Here is a 19,243-nt window from a genome sequence, read left to right as displayed (position 1 = left end):
TCCAAGCCACCTCTCCCCTTATTTGCTCCTTGTTACTTCCCAGGATGCCACTTACTAGCTGAGTGACTTTGGGCAAGTCACTCCTGGAGCCTCAATTTCTTCACTTATAAAATGAGGCCATGTGGACCTACTTGATAAAATTGTGAGAAGTAAATAAGATATCATATGCAAAGGCTTCCCAGGTGGCACAGTAGTAAAGAATCTGCCTGCTAATGCAGGAGATGTGGGTTTGATCCTTGGGTCAGCAAGATCCCCTGGAGTAGGAAATGGCAACCCACTGCAGTATTCTTGCCTGGAGAATCCCAGGGACAAAGGAGCCTGGTGGGCTCCAATCCATGGGGTCACAAAGAGCCAGACACAACTGATCGACTGAGCATGCGCGTGCACACACACACACACACACACACACACACACACCATATGCAAACCAGCTGGTGTGGTCCCTGGCATGCTAGGTACTCAATGAACACTAGCTCTTAACATTATGACCATAATCACCAGTTCCTGGACCCAGTGATTTGCAATGTTTATCTAATTTTATCCCCCTAATGGGACTACATGGTGGTTACTACTATTATCCCCACTTTACAAAGGAGAAATTGAGGCCCAGCGAGAGGGATCACACTGAGTAAACAGCTCTCTTATTGCTGTTCTTCTACTTGGAGAATCGTAGAAGAGCTCTGCCTGGGTTCCTCCCCTCCATCACTAGTGGGTGGGGTGGGGTGGGCCCCTGGTCATCTCCCTGCTCCCCACAGATGTCAACGAGTGCCTGACGCTGGGCCTGTGCGAGGACTCAGAGTGTGTGAACACAAGGGGCAGCTACCTTTGTACCTGCAGACCCGGCCTCCTACTGGATCCATCCAGGAGCCGCTGTGTGTGTGAGTGCAGGGAGGGGCCAGGGTGGGGGTCCTGGGGGACAAGATGGGACCCTCGGGGTCCACAGGCCAGGCTGAGAGCAAAAATGCCCCCAGACCCCAGGCTGCCTCTCCACCTAGGACTGGGCCCCAACAAACTCCCTCTGCTTCGTCCTACTGGGATGGAGACAGTCACTGCTTCTCTTTTGGCTTCAGGCATTTCTTTGAAGGCTTTGCAGTTTGGGATTTTCTACGTCCTCTGTTTCTCTCTAATCATTGCTGTCCCATCTGTTGCCTCATCTGCTTTGGGGAAATGTGCGTTGCTGTGATATCTCGCTGAGCTGCGGCTGCCTCTTCCAGCGCCTGAGCCTAGCTGCCTGGGCCCTTTGCTGCAGACTTTTCTTAAAGAGCCTGCCCATCATAGAAAGAGCCTGCCAGCCCCAGGGCCTTTCCATAAATCCCGTGGTTCGCATGTCTGGATGTGCTCTGCGTCCGTGAGCATGGACGTGTCACTAGTCATCTCAGCATCGTGTCTGTGTGTGTGCCTGTGTGTACACTCAGGCAGCTGTTTCCAGGGACCTCTGTGGTTTCCAGCTGGGAGAGGCCCAGGCTAGCAGTCACCTGCCCACGGCCCCCCCTCCACCTCCCACCCCCGTTTGCCACTCCCCATGGCAGAACTGACATCACAGCCCAGACCAGGGAGGCCTGACCAGGACTGAATAAAACCAGTCTCGACTGGACTCTGCAAAGTAGCAACCCAGCTCAGGTTGGCCACCCAAGGCTCAACAAAGCTCCCTGTGGCTGGCCAAGCCCTCAGCCTGTGAACTGCCAAGTCCTGGGTCTGGGAGACCACAAGACAAACAGACTCGAGCACTACCCTCACAAGAGGGAGCACCCTTGCAAGGGAGAGACTGGACCCAGCGTCCCCAGTGTTCCCAGAGGAGATAGTAAGAGGAGACAGCAAAGGATGAGGGGATACAGAGTCGGGAGAACATGTCAGGAAGAGTTCACGGTCACTAATGTATCAATGCTGGAAAGAGACCCTCCAGGCAGGGAGGCAGAGATGGCCCCAGCTGTTATTCTCTAAGCCCCGCGTGGCTCACATTCACTGCAGTCCACGGGATTTTGATTCATGGATCTAGCCCTCCATCCGTCCATCAGCGAGCATTGACTGAGCATCCGCGTGCACCAGATACCACCCCGGTTGCCTGGGCTGCGAAGATGGCCAAGGCAGGGCCCCTGTCCTCCAAGCTCCCCATCAGTCCGCTGGTTCTCACCTCGACTCAGCTACCCAGGGAGACCCTGTGGTCCTCAGGGCACACCGTGGGCCCCCCAGGATGGCTTTTGTCAACAGAATCTAAGACAAGCAGGCACATCCCCTTCCCTGCTCTCAGCTCTCCCACGTGAGAGTGGGCGCCCAGGCCCCTCAAACAGATAACCTGAGGAGGGGCTGAAGCATCCCTGCAGCCCTTCTTCCTCGCGTTCTGTGAGCACTTTCAGGGCTCCAACGTCCAGACCAAGACACAGGCCTGGCCGATCTGAGCCCGTGTGGCCGGCCACTGCACCATCCTCTGCCTTTCCCCTCCCGCTGGCTACCTGTCCACCCCCACCTGCCACCCATCACCTGCCCAGCCCCACCTGCTGCCATACCCAATGACCCACCCCCTCCTGCCCACCCTCACCTGCCGCTGTGCCCGTTGCAGCGGACAAGGCCGTCTCCATGCAGCAGGGGCTGTGCTACCGGCTGCTGGGGCCCGGCACCTGCGCTCTGCCTTTGGCCCAGCGGATCACCAAGCAGATATGCTGCTGCAGCCGAGTGGGCAAAGCCTGGGGCAGCCTGTGTGAGAAATGCCCCCTACCTGGCACAGGTAACCCTCTGTCCCCTTCTCGGCCCTGGCCACCGAGCTGCTTCCTCCATGCCAGTAGCCGCTGTCCCCCAACCCTGGACCTAACCTAAGGCCAGAGACCCTGAGTCCTCCTCCCTAACCAACTCCTTATCCCAACCTGGGGTCCCTCCTTCCTTGCTGCCACATTGCCTTGCCCCCCTAGGAGGGAGGGAAAGGAGGGCCCTGGATTCCCGCGGGAACAGCACCCCCTCAGCTGGTCCTCTGACCCTTGAACTCACAGAGGCCTTCAGGGAGATCTGCCCTGCGGGCCATGGCTACACCTACTCGAGCTCAGACATCCGCCTGTCCATGAGGAAAGCTGAGGAGGAGGAACTGGCCCGGCCCTCGAGGGAGCGCAGCCCGAAGCGCAACGGGACCCTGCCCGGGCCAGCAGAGAGGCAGCCACTGCGGGCGGCCACCGGCACCTGGGTGGAGGCCGAGACCGTCCCCGACAAGGGTATCTGGTTTGGGGAGGAGGTCTGAGGGCTTCTCCGCCCCCTCAGGTTACAGCACCTCAGAGAGATGTGGGGTGTTTATCCTGGGCCTGTGGCATCCCACCTCGGGGACGTTAGGAAAGGGAGTTGGAAACGCAGCCTGGCCTTGGGAATCTGCTCTTATGGCCTGGCCTGATGGAAAGGCTGCACCTGCTCCTTTGGGGTCAAGAGGTGCACGTGTCCCAGAGAGCTGCTGGTGGGGGGTCCATAGCACCACCCCCCCAACCACCGCTGCCCCTGCCTTTCCATCCCCTGCCCTGCTGCACCGCTTCTGGGGCTGGTGCTGGCCCCTGGAGGAGCTGTCAGATGCATCCTGGGAATCTTGGGGCTTCAGATCCCCACCCATGGCCTTAGAGTCAGAGCACTGGCTCCGGCTGAACTGCCTGGGGCCCAGGAGGTGTGGGGCTGGAAAGATACGGGGCTTACAGCACCCCTGGCAGGTGCCCCGGGAAACCATGCCCGGGAAACTTGGGTTACTGGTGGCATGGAGTCCAAGGACGCATTAGGACAGGGAGAGCTATGTGACGAACAAAGTGCTCCACGAACCAGGAACAGACCGACAGGGCAGTCAGGCAGAGCCCCAGTCACCATGGTAACTGGGCGCTGGCCAGGAGCAATCCCCCTCTTCCTGGAACTGTCGCATTGCTCTGGAGCCTGGAGCAGCCGTGTATGGCCCGGAGGCTTGGGAGGGAGGAGGCGGCAGCTCAAGGAGGGTTGCAGAGGACAAAAAGGGAGGACTGGCCCAGAGCGGGTGGGCCTCCTGTCGCCAGGGGTATTCAAGGAAAGCCAGAGGTGTCCTCTCGCCAACTGACCACCGTGTAGGCCCCCCAGCTCGGGGATCCTGGGACCTGGGCTGGCCAGTCCTGGAAGGGTGGCAGGGGCAGGTAAGACGAGTCAGAGCTGTCTCTGCCACCGGGCCTGCTGTGGACAAAGTAGGGAGGTCACAGAGAGAACCAGCCCTGGCCGTGGGGGGCGGGAGCAGACAGCCATACGTGGCCTCTCTGAGCTCATGCTCTCACCTTTCCTCCCCAGGCGACTCTCAGGCCGGCCAGGTAAGTGCGTCATCCCACCAAGGAGCTGGGCAAAGGTGGCAGAGACCGGGACCTGGTAGCCCTGGGGCTGCAGGGCAATGTCACATGAGGGAGGGAAGGGAGAAAGATCCAGTATACACAGGATTTTGCTTCCAGAGAAGCCAAAGTGGGAGAGTTGATCCCAAGACCCAGTTGTACCCTGAAAGAACTAATAATCGCAGCTCTGGTTTTTCCGGCAGCTACAGTGCAAGTTGTGTCATTTGAGAAGGTCGGCGGGGGGCGGGGGGGGGGCTCTTCAGAAAGAGAGCAGGAATGTGTCCTGTTAGTCCTGGCTGTTCCTCAGACTTTCATCACAGCATATGAGGTCTAGAACTGTGTGCTAAGTCACTTCAGTCATGTGACCCCATGGACTGTAGCCCACCAGGCTCCTCTGTCCATGGGATTCTCCAGGCAGTGAGATACCTTCTCCCGTTTCTGTGCAGGTGACAACCGGCGTTACCCAGCTATCCACCTGGGTCCCAGGTGAGTGCCTCCTCCTAGTGGTGCCCAGGAAACAAAGGGAAGGAAGGAAAGACTATAACTAAGAGTAGCGATAGTACACATGAGCTGATGCCAGAGGCTCGGATCAGATGAGGTTGCGGGTGATGTCAGAGGTGAACGCTTTTCCTGGGAGCTCTGTACACCTAAGGTGTTAGAAGGTCACTGAAAGACGGTGCCATGCCTTGTCAGCTGCCAAGACCTCCCCAGACGCAGCACTCGGTCTGCCCTTCGTGGTGCTGAGGCCAAAAGGAGCCAGAGAGGAATAAAAGAGACCGAAGAGGAAGAGCTGGCTGAAGCGGGGGCAGGTCAGGTCCAGAGGGCCCTGCTCCCAGGCCTGCCTTCCCTCAGGAGATGGTTGGAGCTTTGCAGAGCCCATCAGGAGATGGTTAGAGCTCCAAAGAGCCCAGCTGGCTGGCTGGTGGGACAGGACATTGTTCAGAAGTCAGCTTCAGCTTCCTCTGCTGTTAAGTGGACACGAATGCCTGCCCCGCTGCCTCTTAAGGCAGGTGAGATGTTGGTGTTTGAGGCAGAGCTCTGTAACTCTAAAGTGTTTTGCAAGCAGGAGAAAGCTGAAGTAGGCCCAGCTTTGGCTTGTCTCCAATAAGCTAGGGGCCGTGGATGAGTGGCTGTTCCCGCAAGCCTCCGCCTCCTCCCCTGCAAAGCGGAGAGTGAGTCTAGATGCGCTCTTAAGTGTCTCTGATTGTTTGGAGCCAAGTGGAGTTTGAGGAGACTAGGAGGCAGAGGGGATGACCCGCCCAGGCTCCAGCCCTTGTTCTCAGAGTCTGACGGCAGGGGGCAGGGAAGGGCACTGCCTGGCATCTTTGGAGGGCTGTCCAGGAGGTAGGAAAGTGGGCAGCCCAGGGGCCAAGGCCCACCTGCACCCCTACCCCTCTTCCCTCCACAGGAGGTGCCCTGGGAAGACCAACACCATCAGTGCCTGAACAGGGGATCCCAGAGGCCAGGGAAGAAGCACAGGTGACTGCCCCCACCGATGTGCTGGTGACCCTGGCACCCTCAGGTACGTGCAGCGGCCCCTCAAGGTGCTCCCGGCTCTCCCCCCAGATGCACAGTGCTCAGTGGACTCCTGCCGGAGTCAGCACCCCCAGCTGCATCCCACAGAGGGCACGGGGTGCCCCTAGTGGCCGGAGGAGTCCTGTCTGGGACACCAGTCAAGCAAGGCAGGAGAGAGAGAAGGGAGAGTTGGCCTTCCAGGAGAACCCTCTCCAGGGAGGGGCGCCCGTGGGGCCTCCAGGATCCTGACTCTTCCAGGCTGTTGACCCCGAGTCGGCTGAGTGCCCTGGTGGCAGGCAGCCTCCTGCCCACGGGGAGGGCCGACTTTCAGGAGGAAAAGTGGTTCTATGTCTAAAGTTGTTTGGCTGCCTGGGAGCTTGTGTCCCTGGCTCTGGCCGCTGCCGTGGTGAGGGTGTGTGGTGCGGGGGAGAGCCCTGGCATACTCACCTTGCTCTGGAATGCGCCCTCCTCAAAGCCTCCTTGTCTGGGGACTTGGTTCCAGAGAGGCAGGGCCAGTGCTGGCACAGCCAGCCGCTCCCTGCTCACGTGTGTGCTCACGTGTGTGTGTGCTCACATGTGCATATGTGCTCATGTGTGTGCTCATGTACGTGTATGTGCTCACGTGTGTGTATGTGCTCTTGTGTGTACTCGTGTGTGCTCATGTGTGTGTGCTCGTGTGTGCATGCTCGTGTGTATGTGCTCACGCGTGTGTGCTCATGTGTGTGCTCACACATGTGTGCTCACACGTGCACATGTGCTCTTGTGCGTCTGCTCACATGTGTGTGTGCTCACATATGTGTGCTCACTTGTGTACTCATATGTGTGTATGTGCTAACACGTGTGTATGTCCACGTGTATGCTCACGTGTGTACCCCCACGAGTGCCCTCGTCAGGGCCTTGCTGCTTTTAACCTCATAGATTGAAGTCACCTTGGGGTGAGGGGTATTTCCTTCAGCAGAGGGAATAGTCCAGAGAGTGATTGGGCTGGGAGTTTGGCCTTCCTCGGCCTGAACTGGGACATCCCCGCTGGCCCCCCAGGACCCCTCTTCTCTGGGCTCAGTGCACTGCTCCAGGGAGTGTCCTAGGCCCCCCACGGCTCAGCAGGCAAGATGAGCTGGGTTCAGGGACAGAGCTGGGGCGTCAGCTTTGTGGGGACACAACCCCGCACACACACAGTCCAGAACCTTTCTCCTGGTCCCTTCCCCCCCTTTCCATCCCCAGCCTTACCTCTCGGGGAGGACATGTAGCTCCTGGCTGGGGGTCCTCCTGAGCCCCCAGGCTGACACAAACTCGGAGCCAGGCCAGGGGCAGGATAGCCTCACACACAGGCCAGTGTGGGCATTCAGCTAAGTTCAGCCTAGCAAACACTGAGAAGCCCCGTTATGCGCCAACACAGGCACATCCCGGCCCATTCCCTGGGGTCTCTGGGGTTTCCTCAGTGCTGTGGGGCAGGGCAGGGAGCCTGGGTGTGTAGGCTTCAGGCTAAGACCTACCGTGAAAGCCTCTCTCATTCTTTCAGTCATCTGTTCATTCAGCATGCTTTAAGTGCCAGGTACTTTTCTAGTGTTAAGGACACAGGTTCAAACGAGGTATAATCTCTGCCTTCCATGCAGCCTCAGCCCTGAGTCCTGGTGAGTCTCAAAACTGTTTCTGAATTCAGTATCCACCTCCCACTTTCTACCCCACTACCGCCACCCAGGGCAGTCCTTGTTTAATTCATTTCAGTGGGTTTCTCGGGGCCCCTGTGCCTCCCCTCCCACTCCAATCCATCTGCCACCTTCCTGCCTTTCTGATCAAGGTGGTATATGAGAGGCGTGGTCTTCCTGAGATGGCTCTGATCATACCCCGACTCCCATGACCCCCTTTCTTACCAGCTTGTCTTAATGTGGCATTCAAGGCCCTGCTTAGCTGGCCCCAGCCCACCTCTACCCTCATCGCCTGGCAATTTTCCCAAGACCCTACTCACCAGATCTGTCTGCCTGTCTGGGAGAAACTGGGCAAGGTGTACCAGGGGAGGGAAGCCCTCGCTCTGGGTGAGAACTGACCCTGTATTCAGGGTGAGGTCAGCCTGGGGACCTCAGGGGCAGAGGCCCTTTGCTGGGACGTAGGACACAGGTTACTGGAACCCCTGGGTCTTGGTCAGAAGGATACGCTATTGCACGCTCCATCCTGGTATGGCTCAGGTCCCTGGGAAGAGGGGCCGTGCGTGGGGTCTTATACAAGGCCTCGCTGCACGTGGATGTGGGAGGGCCCAGCCAAGGCGGGGGTGAGGCTCCTGTGCTCGCGTGCCCTGCCCCACCCTCCCCCATCCCAGTCCACTGCCCTCACCCGGCCCCACGCTGCCACAGCCTCAGCTGTGCTGTCTCCCACAGGCATTGACAGATGTGCTGCTGGGGCCACCAACATCTGTGGCCCGGGCACCTGTGTGAACCTCCCGGATGGATACAGATGCGTCTGCAGCCCCGGCTACCGGCTGCACCCCAGCCAGGCCTACTGCACAGGTGTCCACGCGGGCGGCCGGGGCTCACTCGGTGGCTGGGGTGGGTGGGGGCAGGGCTGGGGGCCAGTCCAGAGGCCAAGGCAGCCGAAAGTCCAAGCAGTGCTGTGTGGTTGATGGGCAGAGGAGCCACAGTCCCCGTGGACAAAGCTAACCTTAACCTTGGGGAGGCTGGTCTCTGGAAGGACCATCTGAGGAGTCTTCAGGAGAGTGGGAAGCCACCCCTGGGCCTTGGAGCCCAGAAAAAGAACTCCTTTTACTTGGCACCCTCGGCTCTGAGATCAACCACCCCTCAGACTGGTCATCTTGCTGTCTGCATGGCAGACGGAAGCCTGACCTGCTGCCTCCACCGCGGCCATCCCTGGGGGAGAGGTTTGGAGGCACAACACAAATAATCCAGTGCGGGCCTGATCCACTCCCCCTGTATTTTATACAAGGGAGATGCATCTGCTGTGCCTTGAAGGAGAAAGGAAATGATCACAGGGCCCCAGGGAAGAGAGACACGGGGCAGAGAGGGGCCCTTGGTTCCTGAATGAGCCCGATGGACGGACTTCAAGTTTCCCAGGCTCAGAGATTTTTCGTCTCCCCAGTCTCCTCTGCTCCCTCAGCCCCTCCTTGCCCCACAGCACCATCCCCTATCCAGCCCTTAGCATGGCAAGTGGCTCAGAGGTACCCAGAGGAGGGCCTCCCTGACTGCCCTCCCCATCTCCCTCTGCTCAGATGACAATGAGTGTCTGAGGGACCCCTGCAAGGGAAGGGGACGCTGTGTCAACCGTGTGGGCTCCTACTCCTGCTTCTGCTACCCTGGCTACAAGCTGGCCGCCTCGGGGGCCACACAGGAATGCCAAGGTAAGCTGAGCCGCCCTTGCCCCTGGGAGGGGTACAGGCCCCCACAGGTGGTGTTTGGGTGGAGGAGGATCCAGGCATTTGCAGCACCTAGTCACAGTACTGCAGTGTGGGGAATGGGGGAACCGCAGGAACTGAGACCAGGGCTCAGACTTGGACCTGGGAGGAAGCAGCCTACACTGAGGCCGAGGTTGCTGAGACCAGATGGAGGGGTGTGAATCTGAAAGGCAACAAAATATTCACCAGCACTCCAAGGAACTGTGACGGAAGCCAGGAGTATGAGGGGAAACCCACGGACATGGCTAGAGATGAAGATGAGCAGCCAGGTCCCCAAATTCTGAGTGACAAGGAGTTTCTTTCCCGTTGGGTACAGAGGGTGACCTGTAAGGACACCAACTGGGACTCCGGGCAGCCTGGGGAGCAGGGACGCCTTTGCTGGGAGATGCCTACAAGCTTTAAGCTTCCCTGGGAAGCTCTGCATGGGGCCTCTGGACAAGGACGCTTCCAACAAAGGCCCTTTAATATGCAGCATTTATACCGCATGTGAAACACTCCACTTACATTTTCACTAACAAGTTTACAGAGAATAGGGTGTAGTGGTTTCCAAGCAGTGCTGTAAGACTCATAACCCAGTCGGAATCCTTCACCTGGAGAATGGCCCTGCTGTTCTCAGGACTCGCGTTTCTGGTTCTGGCCCGGGAGCCGTGTGAGCTCTAGGGGTACTGCACTGAGTAAGGCGTGGACTCTGGCACTGTGGAATGCGGACTCACTGGTTCCGTATGGAAGAAAGTGCGAAGGTTTCCCACAGGGATGTTTGAGTGGGGCCAGAATAATAACAGCTACTGTTTAATGAGCTGTTCTCATGTGCCAGCGCCATCGTGAGCCCTTTATTTTGTGACGCTCATCATCCCACCCAACCCCATGCAGTAGAAACCCTTATCCCCATTTCACAGTTTAACAAATGGAGGCTCAGAGAGGTGAATTGAAACACCCAGAGACCTCACACCTAGAGCCGTGGCTGAGCTGGAAGCAGAATCAAAATCGTCCTGGCCCCAAAGCATGGTTTGCTTCCAACACCCACACCCACACCCACACCAACACACACACACACACACACACACACACAGTGAAGGAAAAGAGGAAGCGGAGGGTATTTCAGGGGAAGGGAAGCGTTTCTGCAGAGGGCAGAGCCATGAACAAGCCTGGCGCGCTCTGGGAATAACAATAAATCCAGAGTGATGGGAGCGCCCGGTATGTGGAGGAAGTGGCGGGAACCCACGCCAGGCTGAAGTGCTTGGTTGCCGTCCCACAGACAGTGGCAGCCAGCAGAGGTCTGCGAGCAGAGGGCGGCGGTGCGGTCAGCCGGCTCTCAGGGAGGTGACTCAGGCAGCAGTACTCAGAACAGTCTGGAGTTATCGAGGGCAGAGGCCTGGGGGCTAAGGGACTTCTCTGGTGGGCTTTGCAGCCTTGGCAAGTGCTGTGGGCCGGAGGCACTGCTCCCTGCAGGCCCAGCCCAAGGTGCTGGCCCGGGACAGGCAGTGGCTGCTGCAGGGAAGGGTGTCACCAGGTCTGACCCAGACAAGGGGACCTGCCACATGCCAGCCCGGGTGTCTGGATGTCTCTGTCAGCCTGCCAGCTGGAGGAGGAGGCCGGAGGCTCAAAGTCAGCTCTCAGAGCTTCTCCAATAGGGCATGGCTGCCACCTGATGAGGCCTCATCCAATAACATCCATTTTCTAAATGTTGCTACTCTCATAAAAGAGTATCCTCCTTATTTTAAATATTTTTATTTATAAATTATTTCATTAATTTATCTAATTAACAGAAGCCACTACAATTTTGAGAACAAATTATTTGACTATTAAATATTTGAGCTTCCCCAATGGCTCAGCGGTAAAGAATCCGCCTGCAATGCAGGAGACCCAGGCAGGAAGATTCCCCCCCACCCCCCCACCCCCCACCCCCTCCGCCGCCCCAAGGAGGAAATGGCAACCTACTCCAGCATATTTGCCTGGAGAATCCCATGAACAGAGGAGCCTGGTGGGCTACAGTCCATAGGGTAACAAAGAGTCAGACATGACTGAACAATAATTATTATTAAATAATAATTAAAATTAAATATTTAAAATAACATTTGCTTTACTAGTAAATATGAGCATCTCTTCATATGTTAGCCGTTGGGTTTCCTTTCCTAGGAATTGCTTGTCATCATCTTTTGCTCAGTTCCGTGGTCATTCCTGTTTTTCCTTGTGGCTGTTTAGGAGTTCCTTATATATTCCAGATACTTGCCTGGGTTTAGATATGATAATTCTTACCTCTTGTCCTCTGCCCATTGACCTTATCCACGTATCCTTCTTTGAACAGAAATTCTTAGTTCTGGTGTATAGAAATTTACCTTTTTTGCTTTATTTTTATGCTTTGAGGGATTTATGTAAAAATTCCTTCCCCACTATAAGTCACAAATATATTCTACACCTTCCTTTATTACAGTTACAGTTTTGCCTTTCGTGACAGGTTTTATTTACTTAGTTATGTATTTTATTTGCTTATGTATTTTATTTATTTGGCTGTGCTGGGTCTTAGTTGTCCCCGATCATGGACCCAGCCCCGGCCTCTCACTTTGGGAGTGCAAAGTCTTAGCCACTGGAGCTCCAGGGAAGTCCCTCACAACATGCTTTAATCCATCTGGAGTCCATCCTTGTATGGGTGTTAAGACTGAGTCTTTTCCACTTCCATTTTTCTCCATAGAACAAGTCCATTTTCCCAGCCTTATTCATCCAGCAGTCATCCTGGCCCCAGCAGTTAGTGAGTTCTTTAGCAAGTTTCCTTTCCTCTTCCGCTGGGAATAGAGCTTCCCAAAGTGAGGACCGGTTATTTCAGAATTGCCTGGAGAGCTATTAGAATGCAGGTTCCTAGGCCCACCCCAGTACTACTGGGTCAGAACCTCTGGACGTGGGCCTCGGAGTGCACATTTTACACCTCCTACTTGTGACTCCACTCTGCACTGAAGTGTTATGAGATATTGCTCAGATGAAAACACTGTCTGAAAACAAATGCTTATAATCCCACTCATGCAATAGGTACTTTGGGGGTTCTGGGCTAGGCACTAAGGGCATGGGAATAATAAGGCACATTCTCAGAAGTCATGGGAGTTGGGGGAAGCAGTTACTCATCCCTACTCATCCCTAAGGGAACCCCGGGAAGGGCCCTGTGGGTTGGAAGGGCGAGGGCAGCCTCAGTGAGAGATGGAAAGGAGACAGCCAAGCAGGTGGGTGTGAAGCCACTCCAGGCAAGGAGGCAGAGCAGGCAGAAGCCCAGAAGCAGGTTCTGTGTGGCTGTTGAGACTAGGAGGTGTGTGGGAGGCAGGAACCACGATAAGAGAACCAGGCAGGGGCCAGGTCATGGGAGAGCTCACATGCCAGGCAGAGGGGCTTGGGTTTTATGGAATAGAATAATAATATTTTAGTGCTAGAATAATAATAATAGTAATAATTGGAGAAGGAAATGGCAACCCACTGCAGTATTCTTGCCTGGAGAATCCCATGGACAGAGGAGCCCATGGACGGGCCACAGTCCACAGGGTCGCAGAGAGTTGGACACGACTTGGAGACTGAGCACAATAATAATAATTCAGCGCTTACCTCATGCTGGGCAGGCACTGTGCTAAGCCCTTCACCTGGATGACCTTATCTCATCTGCACAGAGCCTCTGTGAAGTGTTGAACCATTGCTGGGAGTGGGGGTGGGGGGAAAAGGCGAGTCCTCTATTAATTTGACTGTGGTGGGCAGGGAATGGGGGAGTGGCCGGAGCCATCAGTTCAGTTCAGTTCAGTTCAGTTGCTCAGTGGTGTTCGACTCCCTGCGACCCCATGAATTGCAGCACGCCAGGCCTCCCTGTCTATCACCAACTCCTGGAGTTCAATCAAACTCACGTCCATCGAGTCGGTGATGCCATCCAGCCATCTCATCCTCTGTCGTCCCTTTCTCCTCTTGCCCCCAATCCCTCCCAGGATCAGAGTATTTTCCAATGAGTCAACTCTTCGCATGAGGTGGCCAAAGTACTGGAGTTTCAGCTTTAGCATCATTCCTTCCAAAGAACACCCAGGACTGATCTCCTTTAGGATGGACTGGTTGGATCTCCTTGCAGTCCAAGGGACTCTCAAGAGTCTTCTCCAACACCACAGTTCAAAAGCATCAATTCTTCAGCACTCAGCTTTCTTCACAGTCCAACTCTCATATCCATACATGACCACTGGAAAAACCATAGCCTTGACTAGACGGACCTTTGCTGGCAAAGTAATGTCTCTGCTTTTCAATATGCTATCTAGGTTGGTCATAACTTTCCTTCCAAGGAGTAAGCGTCTTTTAATTTCATGGCTGCAGTCACCATATGCAGTGATTTTGGAGCCCCCCAAAATAAAGTCTGACACTGTTTCCACTCTTTCCCCATCTATTTCCCATGAAGTGATGGGACCAGATACCATGATCTTAGTTTTCTGAATGTTGAGCTTTAAGCCAACTTCTTCACTCTCCACTTTCACTTTCATCAGGAGGCTTTTTAGTTTCTCTTCACTTTCTGCCATAAGGGTGGTGTCATCTGCATATCTGAGGTTATTGATATTTCTCCTGGCAATCTTGATTCCAGCTTGTGCTTCTTCCAGCCCAGCGTTTCTCATGATGTACTCTGCACAGAAGTTAAATAAGCAGGGTGACAATATACAGCCTTGACGTACTCCTTTTCCTATTTGGAACCAGTCTGTTGTTCCATGTCCAGTTCTAACTGTTGCTTCCCGACCTGCATATAGGTTTCTCAAGAGGCAGGTCAGGTAGTCTGGTATTCCCATCTCTTTCAGAATTGTCCACAGTTTATTGTGATCCACACAGTCAAAGGCTTTGGCATAGTCAATAAAGCAGAAATAGATGTTTTTCTGGAACTCTCTTGCTTTTTCCATGATCTAGTGGATGTTGGCAATTTGATCTCATCATGGTCAACCCAAGAGTCCAAAATGCAGTACTTGGATGCAATCTCAAAAACGACAGAATGATCTCTGTTCATTTCCAAGGCAAACCATTCAATATCACAGTAATCCAAGTCTATGCCCCAACCAGAAACGCTGAAGAAGCTGAAGTTGAATGGTTCTATGAAGACCTACAAGACCTTTTAGAACTAACACCCCAAAAAAGATGTCCTTTTCATTATAGGGGACTGGATTGCAAAAGTAGGAAGTCAAGAAACATCTGGAGTAACAGGCAAATTTGGCCTTGGAATACAGAATTAAGCAGGGCAAAGGCTAATAGAGTTTTGCCAAGAGAACGCACTGATCGTAGCAAACACCCTCTTCCAACAACACAAGAGAAGACTCTACACATGGACATCACCAGATGGTCAACACCGAAATCAGACTGATTATATTCTTTTCAGCCAAAGATGGAGAAGCTCTATACAGTCAACAAAAACAAGACCGGGAGCTGACTGTGGCTCAGATCACGAACTCCTTATTGCCAAATTCAGACTTAAATTGAAGAAAGTAGGGAAAACCACTAAACCATTCAGGTATGACCTAGATCAAATCCCTTATGATTATACAGTGGAAGTGAGAAATAGATTTAAGGGACTAGATCTGATAGATAGAGTGCCTGATGAACTATGGACGGAGGTTCGTGACATTGTATAGGAGACAGGGATCAAGACCATCCCCATGGAAAAGAAATGCAAAAAAGCAAAATGGCTGTCTGGGGAGGCCTTACAAATAGCTCTGAAAAGAAGAGAAGTGAAAAGCAAAGGAGAAAAGGAAATATGTAAGCATCTGAATGCAGAGTTCCAAAGAATAGCAAGAAGAGATAAGAAAGCCTTCCTCAGTGACCAATGCAAAGAAATAGAGGAAAACACCGGGGCTGGTGCACGGTGATGACCCAGAGAGATGTTATGGGGAGGGAGGTGGGAGGGGGGTTCATGTTTGGGAACGCATGTACACCCGTGGCAGATTCATGTCAATGTATGGCAAAACCAATACAGTATTGTAAAGTAAAATAAAGTAAAAATAAAAATTAAATAAATAAATAAATAAATTCAGCATAAAAAAAAAAAGAACATATTTAGACGTATAGAATTGCCATTTTAAATATCCCTAGCAATTATGATTATTGACAGTGTATGTTATACATCAAATAAATAAACTATAATAATTTAAAAAAAGAAATAGAGGAAAACAACAGAATGGGAAAGACTAGAGATTTCTTCAAGAATATTAGAAATACCTAGGGAACATTTCATGCAAAGATGGGCCAGAGCCATCCAGAGTTGATAAATTGAATCCATCCTTGAAATTGGAGCAAGTTTCTGCTGGCCATCAAACCAAGCAGAGGCATTTGTGTGAATGAAGGCTTAGAGGCTAGACCAGTGGGGATCGGCAAACACAGCAAGGCTGTGGTGAGGCCTTGTGAGGAAGTCTGAGCAGCAGGGAACCCTGGTGGGGCCTTAAAGAGGAAGGCATGACCAGGCTTGGGCTTTCAAGCCATCATAGGGCCAGATTATGCTTTGGGACAATAGAAGACACCACGGGAACAGATCCACAGCTGCCTAAGACACTGTCTCTCACTGGCTGCTTAATTCCCAACCTTTTTCTTTTGGCTGCTCCACACAGCTTGCAGGATCTTAGCTCCCCAACCAGGGATTGAACCTACGCCCCTGGCAGTGAAAGGACCAAGTCCTAACCACTGGATCACCAGGGAATCCCAATCCCTAACCTTGGGCTTCCCTGGTGGCTCAGACAGTAAAGCATCTGCCTGCAATGCGGGAGGCCTGGATTTAATCCCTGGGTTGGGCCGATCCCCTGGAGAAGGAAATGGCAACCGACTCCAGTACTCTTGCCTGGAAAATCCCATGGATGGAGGAGCCTGGTATGCTACAGTCCATGGGGTTGCAAAGAGTTGGACATAACTGAGCGACTTCACTAACCTTTAAGAAGGCCCCTAAGAACTCTAGGAGCAGAGCTCTGGGGGATGTATTGGGGTCAAGAGGGGGACTTTTGTCGCCTCCTCGGATAGTGGCATATCCACTGCCACCTGGCCTCAAGACCAGCCCTTGCACTGGAGTGAGGAGACAGCTGTGAGGGTCTCCAAGGGCCCCCAAAGTAGCCACCTTCCCTGGGAGAAGGGAACGCATGAGTTTGCAGGGGCCTGAGCTAGGTCAGTCTGACGTGACCTCGGAGCCCCTGCCATTCATGGCTCTGGCAAGGACGTCTTCCCTGTCTGGGCCTCATCATGCACATCCTTGACCTTGGCCTCTGAGGGGATGCCCCAGGACCCCCTGCAGGGCTGGCCCCAACTCAAGACTTTTCTCTGTGTTCACAGACATAGATGAGTGTGAGCAGCCAGGGGTGTGCAGCCGGGGTCGGTGCACCAACACGGAGGGTTCCTACCACTGTGAGTGTGACCAGGGCTACATCATGGTCAGGAAAGGACATTGCCAAGGTAAGGAATGGGCTGCCGGCCCCATCATCTCTTGGCTCCTCCCCACCATCTGCTGTCCCTCCCCATCATCTCCTGGTCCCTCCCCATCATCTCTTGGTCTCTTCCCACCATCTCCTGGTCCCTTTCCACCATCTCCTGTCCCTCTCCATCATCTCCTGGCTCCTCCCCATCATTTCCTGGCTCCTCCTCATCATCTCCTGATCCCTCCCCATCATCTCCTTGTCCCTCCCCATGCACTGCCCAGCACCAGCTCCCCTTCCAGCTTACCCCTGAGCCCACTCCTGTGCACAGAGAGACCTGTCTAGGATTCCAGGAGCCTCTCTGTTCCCTTAGTGGGATTTTGGCATCCTGTCTGCCCTGACAGCATAGGAGCCCAGTAACTTTGCATACATGAGATCCCAGGGGCTCCCCTCTGTGCACCTCTGCCCACCACTTGAGTTGCATGGTAGAGGGAAGGCTGATATCTGGGAGGTGCCTCAGGCATCAGGCTTGATCTGCTGGCTAAAGCTTGTCAGGCTGTAAGCTGGGCTGTATCCTTAGACGGCTACGTGCGGACACCTGACAAGTGTTCACGCGTTGGGCCAATACACGCTGGTTGAAAAACATGAATGAATGAGCCCTCATCCCAGCCCCCTTTCCCAGTATCACAAGTCGGCTGTGACATTGCCCACTGATGTCCTCACAGACTGGCTTGAACCTGCCACCATCATGCCAGCTCCCGGCAGCCCTGCCACTTTCACCTCCCTGCCAGGCTGGGGTGTCAAAGGCTCACAAAAGGCCTGGGTCATGTGCTCCCAACTGGCTGAGACAAGAATGGGTGAGAGTAAATCAAAGTTCTCTCTGGAAGGAAGTCCTGCCCTTGATCCAAAGATAGGTGCAGACTCCTCTCTGCCTCCTGGCTTCCCACGGCCAGGGCTTGCCTGGATTCAGAAGATCCTGGAAGTAAGAGATGAGCCTGTGTGTCTGGTGAAGGGAGTCCACCCCCGCTTCCCAATCCCACTACTACAGAAGCAGAGTCCAGGGGAGAGGTCACTAGGAGGTGCAGGACAGACAAATCCCTGTCTGAATCCCCAGCGTCTCACCTCCCCCTCTCAATGCCTCCCTCTTTAAAGTCAGGCCCACTATGATCAAAACCAGACCCCACTCCCCTTGTCCTCATGAGCTTACTGAACCACAGACAGTCTGGCATTTTCCAGGAGAAGAGAGAGTGAAGGGAGTTGGCATTTGATGGGTGCCTGTTATAAGTGCCAGGTGCTAGACTAGGGTCTCAACAGATTGCTTCATTTAAGCATCCAACATTATTCATTTGGCATGAAACCTGATTAAAAAGTAAAACCAAAGGAAATGAACTAGGAAAATCCAAGGACATCTAAAGTCTCAAATTTATACTAACCAGTCCACATTGAGGGCACAGGCTCTGGTGGAGACAGATATGGGCTTGGCCTATTGTCTCAGTGTCTGAAGATGGAAACCATAACGCCCATGGCAGGGGCTCTGGTTAACCTGCCGAACAGCCATGCGAAGGGCACAGGCAGCCCTGCAGCAAGTAGGGGAGCCCGTTCTTTCTCATGTCTTGTCTCCCCCAGTGCCCGAGCCCGTGCCTCTGGATCACCTCCTTCCCTTCCAGAGGAAAGGGCCCAGACACACACAGCTTGGCTGGGAGGTCAGGCTGGGTTCCTGGCCCAGGACAGACACTCTTGAGTCTGTTGAAAGCAAGACTGATGTAGCCTGCACGCTCCTCCAGGTTTCCACCCGTAACCACAGCCCCAGCCCATCACCCTGGGAGCCCAGTCAATTTCCCCCTCCCTCTTTCTTCTTCCTCCAACTAAGAAACCACTCTCTCTCCACTTAAACTCAGAGTCTCTGGTGAAGGGCCTGAGTGGTCTGGACAGCAGCCCGTCCAAAGTCTCCATGGCATTTCCGTCGTCTCGGGACTCTGGGTTCCCACGGAGAGGGGCTAGGTCCCCCTGCAGACTGCCAGAGCTCTGCTGCCCTCCACCTACCCCCAAGGTCACCAGCCCCTGCAGGAGCACCGTGCCCACCGTGTGCTCTCACAGTACCCTTCCATCTCCTCAAGCACAGACTGCAGCGCTGGTTAGAAGAGCTCTACCATCTGCCCGGTATACAGACAGCAGGCTGGCAAGCTGGTCCCTGGGGTGCCTGTTTCCCGGGGTCTTCTGGGGTCTTTCTCGCAGCCTCATACCAAGAGGATGTGAAGCTTTAGTGAATCACATGGTCTCATTCTTTGGTCAGCAAACATTTCTTGAGCGCCAGCTGTGTCCCAGCCATGGGCCAGGAATACAGCCATAAAAAAGACAGACAGCGCCTGTCCCCCGACAACCAGGGTAAAACCTTTACCAAAACATACCATAATCTTAGGTTAAAATTTAAACCCTAGACTAGGCAAAAAACATCTGGCTCTCATCCAGGCACCAAAAGGTTGGTGGGACATCCTCAGACTATCTGGTGACTTCAGAGCCTGTGCTTTTAACAGGGATTCATCCATGGCTTGGCTAGTGGCTCTGATATATTGGCCCCCATTTAGAAAAGGCCCGCCCTGGTTCAGGTAGAGACTAGGGGCTGCTTTGACCCTCTGTCCCCCCACCACCCCCAC

General features: G+C 54.1%; 1 protein-coding gene across 1 annotated transcript in view; it reads left to right on the top strand.

Moving 5' to 3' along the window:
* LTBP2 (latent transforming growth factor beta binding protein 2) overlaps positions 1 to 19,243 on the top strand; it is a 111,294-nt gene that overhangs the window by 74,630 nt on the left and 17,421 nt on the right. The window contains exons 10-18 of the mRNA XM_052647314.1: positions 756 to 878; positions 2,558 to 2,722; positions 2,982 to 3,197; positions 4,267 to 4,286; positions 4,748 to 4,787; positions 5,710 to 5,823; positions 8,189 to 8,317; positions 9,034 to 9,162; positions 16,510 to 16,629. Of these exons, the coding sequence (XP_052503274.1) occupies positions 756 to 878; positions 2,558 to 2,722; positions 2,982 to 3,197; positions 4,267 to 4,286; positions 4,748 to 4,787; positions 5,710 to 5,823; positions 8,189 to 8,317; positions 9,034 to 9,162; positions 16,510 to 16,629 (1,056 nt within the window). The remainder of the gene's footprint in view (positions 1 to 755; positions 879 to 2,557; positions 2,723 to 2,981; positions 3,198 to 4,266; positions 4,287 to 4,747; positions 4,788 to 5,709; positions 5,824 to 8,188; positions 8,318 to 9,033; positions 9,163 to 16,509; positions 16,630 to 19,243) is intronic.

The sequence above is a fragment of the Budorcas taxicolor genome, chromosome 10 (assembly GCF_023091745.1).
Source record: "Budorcas taxicolor isolate Tak-1 chromosome 10, Takin1.1, whole genome shotgun sequence".
Classification (NCBI taxonomy): Eukaryota; Metazoa; Chordata; class Mammalia; order Artiodactyla; family Bovidae; genus Budorcas; species Budorcas taxicolor.
The sequence above is the reverse complement of the archived record's forward strand: the minus strand, read 5'-3'. Positions and strand labels throughout refer to the sequence as shown.